Source organism: Setaria viridis, chromosome 1, assembly GCF_005286985.2.
Source record: "Setaria viridis chromosome 1, Setaria_viridis_v4.0, whole genome shotgun sequence".
In the NCBI taxonomy this organism is placed as follows: Eukaryota; Viridiplantae; Streptophyta; class Magnoliopsida; order Poales; family Poaceae; genus Setaria; species Setaria viridis.
The window spans coordinates 27659458-27671700 of NC_048263.2; the positions used below are offsets into that span (position 1 = coordinate 27659458).

General features: G+C 49.8%; 2 protein-coding genes across 2 annotated transcripts; one reads left to right on the plus strand and one right to left on the minus strand.

Moving 5' to 3' along the window:
* Positions 1 to 211: 211 nt before the first annotated feature.
* On the plus strand, positions 212 to 1383 carry LOC117855385 (putative cyclin-dependent kinase F-2). The gene has a single exon (XM_034737733.2). The coding sequence runs from the start codon at positions 212 to 214 to the stop codon at positions 1283 to 1285; it is 1074 nt and encodes a 357-aa protein (XP_034593624.2). The 3' UTR covers positions 1286 to 1383.
* A 4292-nt stretch (positions 1384 to 5675) lies between these two features.
* LOC117834805 (uncharacterized) lies at positions 5676 to 9567 on the minus strand. The gene is made up of 9 exons (XM_034714338.2): positions 9343 to 9567; positions 7516 to 8156; positions 7327 to 7425; positions 7029 to 7124; positions 6773 to 6934; positions 6614 to 6679; positions 6465 to 6530; positions 6306 to 6374; positions 5676 to 6217 (listed from the first exon to the last, which is right to left on the minus strand). Exons 2-9 carry the CDS (start codon positions 8134 to 8136, stop codon positions 5852 to 5854), a joined length of 1545 nt encoding a protein of 514 aa, XP_034570229.1. The 5' UTR covers positions 8137 to 8156; positions 9343 to 9567; the 3' UTR covers positions 5676 to 5851.
* Positions 9568 to 12243: the final 2676 nt, after the last annotated feature.

Below are 12243 nucleotides of genomic sequence, written 5' to 3' on the forward strand. Positions count from 1 at the left end.
CACGCCATCATCCGATGCGAAGCTTTCCTAGTTAGGCTCGAACATCAGCGGATCGCATCCGGCGGTTGCAACGATGTTTGTCAACTCCAGTCGGATTCAGTCCTATCGTAAATACTCGACTTGCCTCGTCCGCTCGACCTGCTCACGTCGCCTCTCCCTCCACAGCCTAGGACGAGCAATCCATCCGCCGCCTCGCCTTCTTCCGCTCGCAATGGCCGCCTGCGTAGAGCCCGCCGTCGCCGTCCGCAACCACGCCGCCGCGGGGCCGGCCGGCCTCAAGAGGAGGCGCATCGCTGTCGGCAGCGCGGAGCAATACGAGGACATCAGCCGCCTCGGCGAGGGGGCCTTCGGCGCGGTCGTCAAGGCTCGCCACCGCGCCACGGGCCGGATCGTCGCCATCAAGCGCGTCGGCAAGGCCCACGGCGGGCACGCCGCGCTGCTGCGCGAGGCGCGCTTCCTCGAGGAGACGAGCGGCGGCGGCGCCAACCCGTTCGTCGTCGGCTTCCACGGCGTCGTCCGCCGCCCGGATGCCTTTGACCTCAGCCTCGTCATGGAGTGCGTGGGCCCAAGCCTCCACGACCTCCTCCGCCAGCGCCCCCGCGGGAGCCCGCCGCTGCCCGAGTCCATGGTGCGCGCCGCCATGTGGCAGCTGCTCACGGGCGCCAAGAAGATGCACGGCGGCCACATCGTGCACCGCGACATCAAGCCCGCCAACATCCTCGTCGGCGACGATCACCGCATCGTCAAGCTCTGCGACTTTGGCCTCGCCATGTCCACGGACGAGCGGCCGCCGTACAAGCCGGCCGGCACGCTGTGGTACATGGCGCCGGAGATGCTGCTGGAGAAGCCCGACTACGACGAGCGCGTCGACATCTGGTCCCTCGGCTGCGTCATGGCAGAGCTCATCAACAACGGGAGTCCTTTGTTCCAAGGCTTCTACGGTGAAGGACAGCTCTGCGCCATCTTCGACGTGCTGGGCACGCCTGATGACAGTACATGGCCGTGGTTCTCATCCACGGCGTTCGCCACCGTGGTGATGCCGGAGCTGGACATGCAGCGGCAAAACAACCTACGCGAGCTGATTCCCGAGTCGAAGCTGTCCAAGGAAGGATTCGATGTCCTCAGCGGCCTCCTCACGTGCAACCCGAAGAAGAGGCTCACGGCAGCCGCGGCGCTCAAACACCCATGGTTCGACAAGATCGACGTGCTGGAGCTGCCAAAGAAAGAAGAGTTTGCATCGCCGATGTCCTTGCAGACCAAGAGACGGAGGATGCATGCTGTGTAACGTAAACTCCTTTTTGTCTTTGTAATTTGTATGCAGTTCTTCGAAGCAGAGCATGTAAATCTGTAATTTTGTATATGCTATGTAAATGTTGGTGCAATGTAAAATTAGTTTCTTCTTGAATCTTGAGAGCAGAGTTGACGGCCCTTGCAATGTTGATGTAAATTGCACTGTATATTCAAATTTAATCCCTTTCTATGTGCTATTGAATGATTTTGATTGATCGTTTCATAAGCATCTCACGGTCTCACCTGGTCCTGGTACACCGTAACCGAAGCGATTGGTACATGGCTAAATAGAAAACGGTAAGCCGTCCGGACGAGGAAGAAAAATCGGACGCTCCGACATATGTTGCGATAGTTAAGCATCGATATTGCAACTATTGTTTTTCAATATTTCACAGTGAATGACGCATGAAACATAGTGTTCATGTTGCGACGGGAATTTTCTATCCCAGGAACAAATGTCATATTTATTTATTTTTAATGTTGCAGCTATATATTTTTGATGTTGCAGATGTTGTATTTTGATGTTGCAACGGAGCGTTCGATGAAAAATTTCCCATCGGACGTTCGGGCGCTAGAAAGGGTGCATCATGGGACAATAGGACGTCGTTCGAGCGCTAGAAAGGGTGCATCATGGACAATAGGACGTCCTGGTCCGGGCGCTAGTCCGGGCGCTAGAACTAGCAGCGCCGGAAAATGTATATTGGTTTAACATGCACGGACATAGATACTTCATTTAAATAATAAATATAATCATTATCTTATATTAGTAATCGAATACTCTTTTTGGAGTCTCCACGTTAATTCTCACGAGACATCTTAGAAAAATAGCTCTTCCATTATAAAAATATTCTAAAATAACCCCCAAATCTATAGACAAGTACATATATATTACTATTATGTTAGAATATTTAACAAATGAGAGAAAATAATAAGGTAAGAAAATTTGTATTATTAGCTTGGGTCCTAAGTTTTCCATGAGCCTTTAATACTTATTTATCTCAAACTTCCCTCCCAGGCGGAATGACGAGTTGATACTTGAGACTCAAAGAATCCAACCTTTGATTAGAGGAATTATTAATCCGGAACATCGGCCTTTAATATGTAAATTATGGGATTGTGGATAAATATTAAATATAGTAAGATGGGAAAAATATAATAAGGATCCACAATAAATAGCTTCAACCCCCAATGTGGAAATTTAGGATTGGAATGGATCGACATGAACACAAAAATCAATTAGTTAATGGTAGAAAAAATGTTTTATTTGTGATTGATTATTTATCTGGCTTGCCTAATACCTACTTCATTCTAAAAAAAACATGTCACTATAAGATTTAAATTTTGTCCACAAAACTTGTCATCCTAACTTTGGACGGTTTGTGGATCCCCGACATTAATTACATTCCTCTCCGATTCCAACTGGAATTCCTCATCTATCAATTCCGTAATTGATCGAGCGGTACGCACGGGCCATTTAACAAAATATTTTCTCTAAATTGCCATGTCAAACAAAAAGTGTCTCTTAGTTAGGATTTAAAATTTTTTAGGCCCCATTTGGATCCCTTCATTTTGAAGGAATTGAAATCTACTTAATGGAGTAGGCTAATTTATCTTGGAATGTGGCATTCCACAACTTTCCAAAGTTTAGATATAAGTATATCTTAAATTCATAGGGTGGGAGATGGAAATTGATTCTATAGATTATGATTATTAGAATGGAATTCAATTCTTATAGCACGCTCTTCAACTCGCTTCCATGTAGCAGAAGTGTAGCACATAAGTATTTCTCTCATATGACCAACAATAATATACAAATATATATTCCACATACAAGTAAATTATATTAACTTAATTAATTTATGTCTAAATTATGATTAAATTCCAAGGATCCAAACAGGACCTCAGCGACATTCTAGAACGGAGGGGAGTCCGGGTGCTAGGAAAAAGCGGTGATCTGGGAGCTGAAAACGGAGAGGTTGACATGGTGCCAGGCCAAACAATGAGAAGAAACGACCGCGGAGGTAGAATACAATCTTCTGATCGCTGGACGAAGATCAGCCGTCTAAACATGTAGACTGAAAAAGAAAGTAAGAAATCATGAACTCGTCGCCGTACACCATATATACCAAATCCCGTATAAACATCGGATAATCAAGGACCTCAAACTACTTCTACTTCTTCCAACATCCCAACAATGACATCCGGCTCATCGAACGTTGCACGCCACATGTCCACTACAGGTTTACACAGCACGCAGACAGAGACCACGATGAACCAGAACATTATCCTCGCGGGCACCACCGTCGACACCATCGCTATTTCGAGGCAGAGCCCGGCGAGCAAGGCCGCGGGAGTGCAGAAGGCGCGGCGCCGCTGGAGCCTGTCTTGCCTCGCAGCGCGGAGGTAGCCGGCGGCGCGCTCCCTGTACGGCGCCGGCGCGGCGCCCCAGTACGCGTCCGCCAGCTTTCCCCTCAAGAAGGCGACCTTCTCGTCGTACTCCGGCCACGAGCGCATGCCGAGGCTCCGCAGCGAGGCGTGCCACTTCTCGACCGCGCCGGCCTTGGTTCTGAGCTCGCAGAAGTGGAAGAAGCGCGTCTTCTTGACGTAGCGGTCGCGGCGGAGGGACCACACGCCGAGGCAGTTACTGATGAGCAGGGTCGCGCCGGGGCGGGAACCGAACAGCCCTCGCTTGCCGATCTTGAAGGCGAGCCGCTTCGGCCACATGGAAGCCGTGATCGGCCGTGCCTTGCGTTCCTGTTCCTGCTGCTCCGTCTTGTCCATGGATGGGAAGTCGATGGATCTCTTGCTCTTTTTCGGCCGGCTTCACCACCACCGGACATATATATGATGGATATAGTTCGGTCCGTACGTCCGGCAGGTTTCCAGTACGGACTATGTATCGGTGCACCGACACGTTTACAACTTTACATGCTTTGGCCGAGACCGGTTCCGTTTTTTCCTTCCCGATGAAGCTTCTCTACACGTCAACCATGCCCATCGTACGTGCTCCACTCCGCCGCGGTCTCGGCGCTCTACATGGTGTCGCAGCTACTCCACCACTACAGCCAGCTCGGCGTCTGGAAGGAGGCCAGCCACGCCGCCGTAGTCCCGGTCGGCGGCCTAGCCTACCAAGTCACCGGGCCGGCGAGGCTCGCCGCCGACCCGCTCCACGTACGCGCTCGTCTACGCCGTGCTGCTGCTGGCCTCGTGCGCGCTTCTGTCCCAGGCTTGGGTGATCGCCTCGGAGTCCTCGGCGAGGGACGTCGCCAAGCGGCTCACCGACCAGCGCCTGGTGTTGCCTGGAAGGCGTGACGGTGCCACTTACCAGCTGGGCTGCTCGAATCGGACGCGACCCAGGCCCAGCTGTCAGATGCGCGGCGCACTGGCGCCGCCGCGCGGCTGGCGGCGGCTCCGGACCCGAGCAAAAACCCTAGCGCCGCCTCCTATATAACCACGCTTGCCGCAGCGCCGGGCACGCCGGACGCAGAGCAGAGCCCAGCACAGCCGCCGCCCGGAAGCAGAGCACGCCGTCGCCACTCTCCCCGGTGGTTCCCTCGGAACACAGAGCAATGCCGCGCGCTCCCGTCGCCACTCTGCTCTCGCTCAGGTGCCCACCGCCGGTCTCCGATCCCACCGGAGTACCCTGTTCGTTTCTGCTTCTCTTCTTTTGCTGATGCTCTGCTTTTCATGGGTTCGTTGTGTGTCGCAGCCGGAGGGGCTACGCCGCGGCGGCGGCCGGAGCGGAGGTGCACCAGCGCGCGGCGCCGGCGGCGGCAATGGCGGCGAGGGTGTCGGCCTCGGCGGGTGGCAGTAGCACGGCGTCGTCGTCCAGGGAGGTCTTCTGGATGAGGGACCCCCAGACGGGGTGCTGGGCCCCCGAGGACCGCTTCGCCGACGTCGACGCGGCCGAGCTCCGCGCGCGCCTCCTCGCCAGGAAGGACTAGGGAGGAGAAGACCTGGTGTCCTAGTCCATTGGGTATTTCGGTTGATGAACCATTTAGACTAGGCCTACTTAGAAATTAAACTTGAAGACGACCAATAACCTCCATTTGCTAGAATTCTGTTCTTCCAATTCGAATTCGAGTTTGGCCGCGCGATTCTCGAAACCAAATGACAATAATCGGAACAGTGAATTGTCAGTCAATTGAAATGCATTGGCTGGCCGGCCAATGAAATCAGCACTCTGTTATGGGAAATGCACTTAAATTGCTCTTCCTATGATATCTGGAATTCTAATTTATTATGTATCCAAGATTTGTGTTGTTAATTGTTATCCTTCATGATTCATGAAAGAAAGGACATGTTGAACAAAGTTAAGTTGCCTTTTTGTGATGCACCGCAGAAACAAGTCACAGTCGAAACAGAGCTGCGTCGACCGATCAAGATAATCCAAATTAGGGACGGATTAATCATACGTTCTTGTGATGATGAGAAGAAGAAGAAAGATATAGCACATGTAAGCTTGGTTCAGGCTCCAGGCTACAAGTCGCAAGAAAGAACCAGTAGAACACGGCACGAACTGTCAGGCATCTAAGCTTAGGATGGCTTGATTGTTAGCCGCTTAGGCCCTGGACTTCATCTCCCTCGCACTGCCAAACGCATTCAGCCCGCGCAGCATCTCCTTCGCATCATGATTCTCACCGCCGGCGCCATCTTCTTCGTCCGTGGCACCACTGTTTACCGGCCGGACAGCCTCCGAGGATGTCCCCTTCTGGTCAGATATCGCTGACGCCAGCGCGATCGGCATGAGGCACAGGCCCTTGCTCTGCAGGTACTGCATCGCCGTCGTCATGTTGTTCTCCATCAGCTGCATCACCTCCTGCTCGAAAGACGCACCGTCCCGGAGCTCGGACTGCCCGAGCAGGCTGCTCCTGCCCGCCTGCTGCCTGCCTGATCTCGGGGACAGAAGGAGACCACCGGAGGAGCTCTGCATTCGCAGTACACGTCACAACAAGAAATGGTATAACAAGCGCTATGTACTTTGAAAGTCTGAATTCAGGCTCTGCGTGATTTACCTCAGTCTGAGACTCTGTCAAGAGCGGGACGACGGCTTCCGTTGCGCCCAGCCTACTCATGCTAAGAACCTACAACCACAGCAATGAGATCAGCCAACAAGTTATGGTAACCCAGACAGCAGGCAACAGGGAGATGGCGGTAGTGAGCAGACTGCAGACCTTGACTTGCAGCTGGAGAAATTTGACGTAGTCGATAATTTCGTCGAGCATGGATGCCTTGTCAGTCTGCACGGAAGAAATACAGGTTCAGAAATAGTTGCACAGAGAAGTGTTGTTTGGAAACAAGGATTAGTTTAGCAATCGAGTACCCTGTTGGAGTTTGGGACGAGCTCCTGTAAATTCTTCATCCTGTCAGAGATCTTCTCCCTTCGGAGCTGCAACGAACATAACCACAATACGTTCAAACCTCATGATCATAATGAACCTATCAAATTCAGACAGTAGAAAAAAATCATGAATAAGCACACCCTCTCTGCAATGCTGTGTGGATCAGTGGCCTGGCCTCGGCGAGCTCTGACGCGTGGCTTGGGAGCTCCATTCGCAGCAATCCCACTGCCATTCGGCACTTCTGATCGAGCCATGAACGGCGGCGCATTCAATCCATTCTTTCCACTGCTGACTTCATTGGACTGCAACAAGGAGCATGATTCATCTGATCAGTTAAATAAACTTTGGCTACAAAAAGTACAAGTAGCAAAAAACAGGGACCAGGAAGACAGAAACCTGTTTAGGATTATGCGCTACTCCTGTAGCATTAAACGATGAAAGCTGCCCAGAAACCAGCGAGGAGAGGTTCAGGTGATGCAGACTGCTGAATTCCTGAAACGTCGCAATCAGGTTAGGTAAACAAATGCGTCATGGTACACTCTCAGTCTGTGCCAACACCATCAGCTTACTGTGCATCTTTATTTTGATGCCTCTAGATGGTACTATTAATTAATAGTCTAATACATTATTCTTCTCTTACAAATGAAACATGTCCGAGAAAAAAAACAAAAGAAAGCAGGCATATCACTCTGACCTTTTGACTGATCTGCAGATCCTCAAAGTTTGTATTCACTTGCTGCCCAGGACCCGGAGCGAAAGAGAGCATCTTTCCAGTGTTGAACTCAACATCATTCTGCAAGCATACAAAACCAAATACCATAACATATAAGGACATGCTGCAATTAAGCCGAAAATTTCAAGGTTTATGTTTCTGGCCACCTACATGTAGCTGCAGTGGTACAGAGGGCATGTTGCCTAGCTGTGGATACTTCTTCCCATCTGCAGCGCAGGCCTCACGCAGAAGATCATCATTGCAAACTGCACCGAAGCCGAAGCTCTTCGATGTTTCTTCCCCAACCAACGAAGGAATCTGCATGAAAGTTGACGGCCACGCAGCAGATGGCACAGACTGCTCTCCCAGGAGGAACTGCGGCAGGCCGGACTGCTCGCTACCGCTGCTGTCATTGGAGCTGCACACCACAGGAGCGCTGTCGGCAAGTGATATGGCAGAGGGCGTGCTCAGGACCGAGCCCAGCGTGCTGGCCATGAGAGCACCGTCCATTTCAAAGTTCAGGCCCTGCGTCACGTCGTCCTGCAACTGCGCTTGCAAGAACTGCTCGTGCAGCTCCACAGACGACAAGATCTCTTTGGCGTTGCCGTTCAAGAACACAGGCTTGGACCTGTTCTGGAGGTGAAACTCTGTGTCTTCATCTGGTGCAGCTGCCAAGTATGTCCCTGCTGAGTCAGCAAGAGAGGAAGCGCTGCCTGACCAGGATGTGCCAGTGAACACCATGTCCTGAGGCCACGCCGGCGCTGGAACGAAGGGGTCCACGAAGCCACCCATCTTGCTCGCTCGTGTGATGCCTGAAAAAGGTATGATCGTGGAACAGAGTTGGACGGTTCAGAAATTCAGAAGGATGCAGTGGTGGCCCTTGTCAGTGACTAGAGGAAAGGAGAAGGGCAGTCATGCAGGTAGCAGCTGCTTCAAGATCTCTAAATGGATAAAGCAGGGTTGACAACATATGTTTGAAGCCTGAGATCCAGAACATGAAACAATAAAAAAACTTAATTGTTTGTAATAAATTGCTACAATATGTATGGCCTAATATGGTCAACCAGGCCGTTGGAACTAAAGAAAGTTGAAAACTCTCCCCTTTTTTCCCCTTAGTTATCTGACAACTGCATTTAGAAACGTATGGTCTCCCTCCCCTCCCTGAGAAGAATCTCCAAGATTCCCCCTTATTAACCGTTAACTCAAACGGTTTGCATCTGAACAAATTGCTGTATAAAGAAACAGATAAATTCACAAGGAGTCACAAGGAGACCTGATGCCTCTAGTTCCATTTTTTTTCTGCCGTTCGGCCCAAGTTTTAGTATATTCAGAACAAAATATCGGGATGAGCAGGAATATAGAAAGCCATCACTCGGGGAGCACGTCCTCCGTTTCACCAAAGCCGCCTATTACTTTAATTAAAGACATTGTGATTAAGATCTATATCGGCACTACTATTACGAAGAACAGTAATGAAGCCTACCATACCAAAGAATGACATTTGCACTAGAGGAAATCGAATTAGTAATCCTACCAAGAAACATCCGCGCAAGAGGAAACGAAAAGGAATCACTCGCTCTATCAGTCGCAAAGAGAAACAGAGTCGATACAAACAAAAAAAAAACAGAGTTTGAGAAGGCAAAAGGTAAAACTTTCGCCGTCCTTTCGGAAAAAGAAGAAAGAGTAGAGAAGGCACCCCCAACATCCGCGCGCGTGCACTCAAGCCAAACACATCTGCGCATCGCCTGCCGACGAAACACGTAAGAACAGCACACGCGCACTGAAACCACTCGATCCACACCAAACCGGAAACGGAAAGTGGGGCGCAATTCTGCAAGAAACCATTCGCCGCCGCCGCCTGCGGTGCGTGGAGGATGGCCTCAGTCGTCGCCCGACCCGACGGAACCGGCGACCGGGGGGAGACAGAGAGAGGGCGAGCGCGAGATCGAAGGGCGCGGAGCCGGGGGGAGGAGATGGAGATGGAGGAGGTGAGCTCACCAGTTGACGGAGTCGGAGGGCGTAACCGCTTCAGCTCCCGCTCCTCCTCCGCTTTCGCCTGGACCTTTTTGAGCCTGGACGACCTGGAGAAGAGGAGGAGGCGCCGTTTGTTTCTTGCGTGTGTGCCTGCGGTGCGGCCTCCTCCGCCTCGCCTCGCCTGCGCGTTTGTTTGTGCGTCAGTGGGTGCCTCCGCTGCGCGTGACAAGTGTGGGCAGCACAGGCGGGCAGCGGGCAGGTGGTTATATACTCGCTCGCCCCGGCCACGCAAGCCTACTCCGTCAGCCGTCACTTGTGCAATTTCTTTTCCCCAAGCGAAGTATTTGCGCCAGTGATACGGGAGTTCTACAATCATTGGCCCACGGCCATTGATGGTAGAGATGAGTTATGTACGACTAGTTACGGTTCGATATCAGTTTCTTAACCTATTCACATCAAGTTAAGTCGATCTAATTAGTAGCTACTCATTATATGATTGAGTTAACATAAAGCTGATTAGTAGGTTGCTTTTCTTTTATGTGCTTGGGATTATTGATAAAATCCTTTGGTTGCTTTTCTTTTTCTTGATGGTATTGGATCGTACAATCTGACGGATGAAAATACATATATTTCCAAAAATATACTCCTCCGTCCCAAGTTGTCGATCATTTTGGCATACTTAGACTAATAACTTTTACTATATATCTATACATAGCGTATATATAGATAATAGCAAAATCTATGAATCTAGAAATGCCAAAACAACTTACAATTTAGGACAGAAGGAGTATTATATAAATATAAACTTATAATATTTGTTTTGATACAATTTTATTGTATATGCAAATGTGAGTGCATTTATTCACTGCAAACCTATAAATTCATTAAACTCAATTTCACATAGATATTATCTAGTTTTAGATGTGGTCAAAGTTTGTTGTTAAGATCAGGGTCTTATGTGCAATCCTATCTATCACGTGGGATATAACTAAAATCATGTGATCCAACAGAATTGAGATTCATAATAGATTCATGATAATTTCATCTTTGCGGGATTTGTAAGACTTTATGATCTAGATTGAGATTCTACAACTTTGGTTAGAGTTAGTGTGCAACTTCAATATGTCGACACACAAATTAGGATGTGTACACACACTCCCTCCATACACAACGAGCTTGGATCTTCAAGCAAGTCCTGGCCTCTGTCAAGGACTACAAACATGCTACTTTTATGCAATTATCAACTGGCTTGTTTTTCTTGTTTTGTCAATTTTTACCATTACATTTATAACCAGCAGGGGGTGCATGTGCCCCTCCTATTTTCTTAAAAAGGATAAATGGTGTCTCACAAACCAATAGACCCTGTGGATATGCAGCAAACAAAATCTTGACATATATCGTCAACAAAATAATTGCATATGCTTTTAAATGCTTAATGATAGAATAGCCACCACTACTTGATGTATTTTGTGAACAAATACAAGGTACTCCCTCTCTACAAAGAAAAAGGCAACCTAATGATATTTTTCTCTTGATTTTTTTTCCTGTGGGAATGTTCCTTTTCATCAAATAGCTAAACCCCACGTCCCTTTTCCAAGAGGCTTTTTACGAGATTTTTCCGCAGCACCCCGCTGTCGCTAAAAGGAGATATAGATTCTATACGGACCGATTTGATAAGCAGGTGATTCTTTCACATCTTCTGGCACATAAAGTACAGAATCATACAAGACAGGAAAAAGGCAGATTGGTACTCTCAGTCACAGGCAGGGAGGGGCACAGGGCAGTTGATCGAGTGACTCTATCATCCAGTGACTAACTGACAACGATCACTACCACAGTAATTAACCCTCGTGTTACCGCACTAGATTACTAGCTAGGTACGGTGAAGTTTCGGTCCAGGAGCAATGGAATTAGCAGAAAGTTCTCGCCTAGTCGGTAGATTCCAGATGGTTTATTAGGATGCGATGATTAAACTAATCGCCAGGGAATATGTAGTTACCATCAGCAGTTAAAAAAGGATGCTTTATTTGCAGGAGCAGGCTCGCTGCAGCCTGCAGGCGTCCTGATCCCGAAAATGATATTATTCTGGCTGTGGAGCAGCCTCGGGATGGATGAGGAGATGGGAGAGCGAGCGGATCCACTGCAACGGCTTGCGCCAATTTTTTTAGTCCCGGCCGAGTCGTTGTCGCCGGCGGTCGGCTTTGCCTTTGCATTGCTTGCGTGGCGCGGCCTTCTCGCTCGCACGCTGCAAAAGAAAAGCGAGACACGACACCAAACGATCTCGGTTGCGCACCGGGTGGGGAAATGACCTAACTGCCCCCTAGTTAGTAACCGTTGATGCGTTTGGCCCGGTCAATGCGGGGGCAGTTACCAGAGTATGGAAACGGTATGAAAAATGTAAAAGAGAGGCGTGAATAACGACCCCCGGTGCATGCGGGGAGTTCACTCTCACTCCGATCGACCTCTCCGGGGTTAGCAGTTAGCTCCGTTCGCCACCTTCTACTCCGATCCGTCTCTGGATCGCTAGCTTTACGAGTTGCGTGATTGCCATAAGCTCTAGCCCAATTATTAGTCGCATGCATCAGCAGGCCGGCACTACTAGAGAAAGAGCCATCCTAGACACCCCATCACCGTCGGTTTTCGACAATCCGGCAGTGATAACTCATCACCACCGGTTTTTACATGAGCCGGCAATGAAAACTCAAACCGGCGATGATATTATCCTATCACCACCGACTCGTAATACAAATCGGCGGTGATGGAGAGTTCGCTGATCCGAATTTATTATCAACTCCAATTTTACTCTCACTTTGCGTCCGGCACCCCCTCTCCCCCGCAACCCCCAACCCCCATGTGTCCCTATCCACTCGCGGTTCGTCTCTCCCCCTACACCGCCTCCCTCAGCTCTCAGCCTCCCCTCTCTCT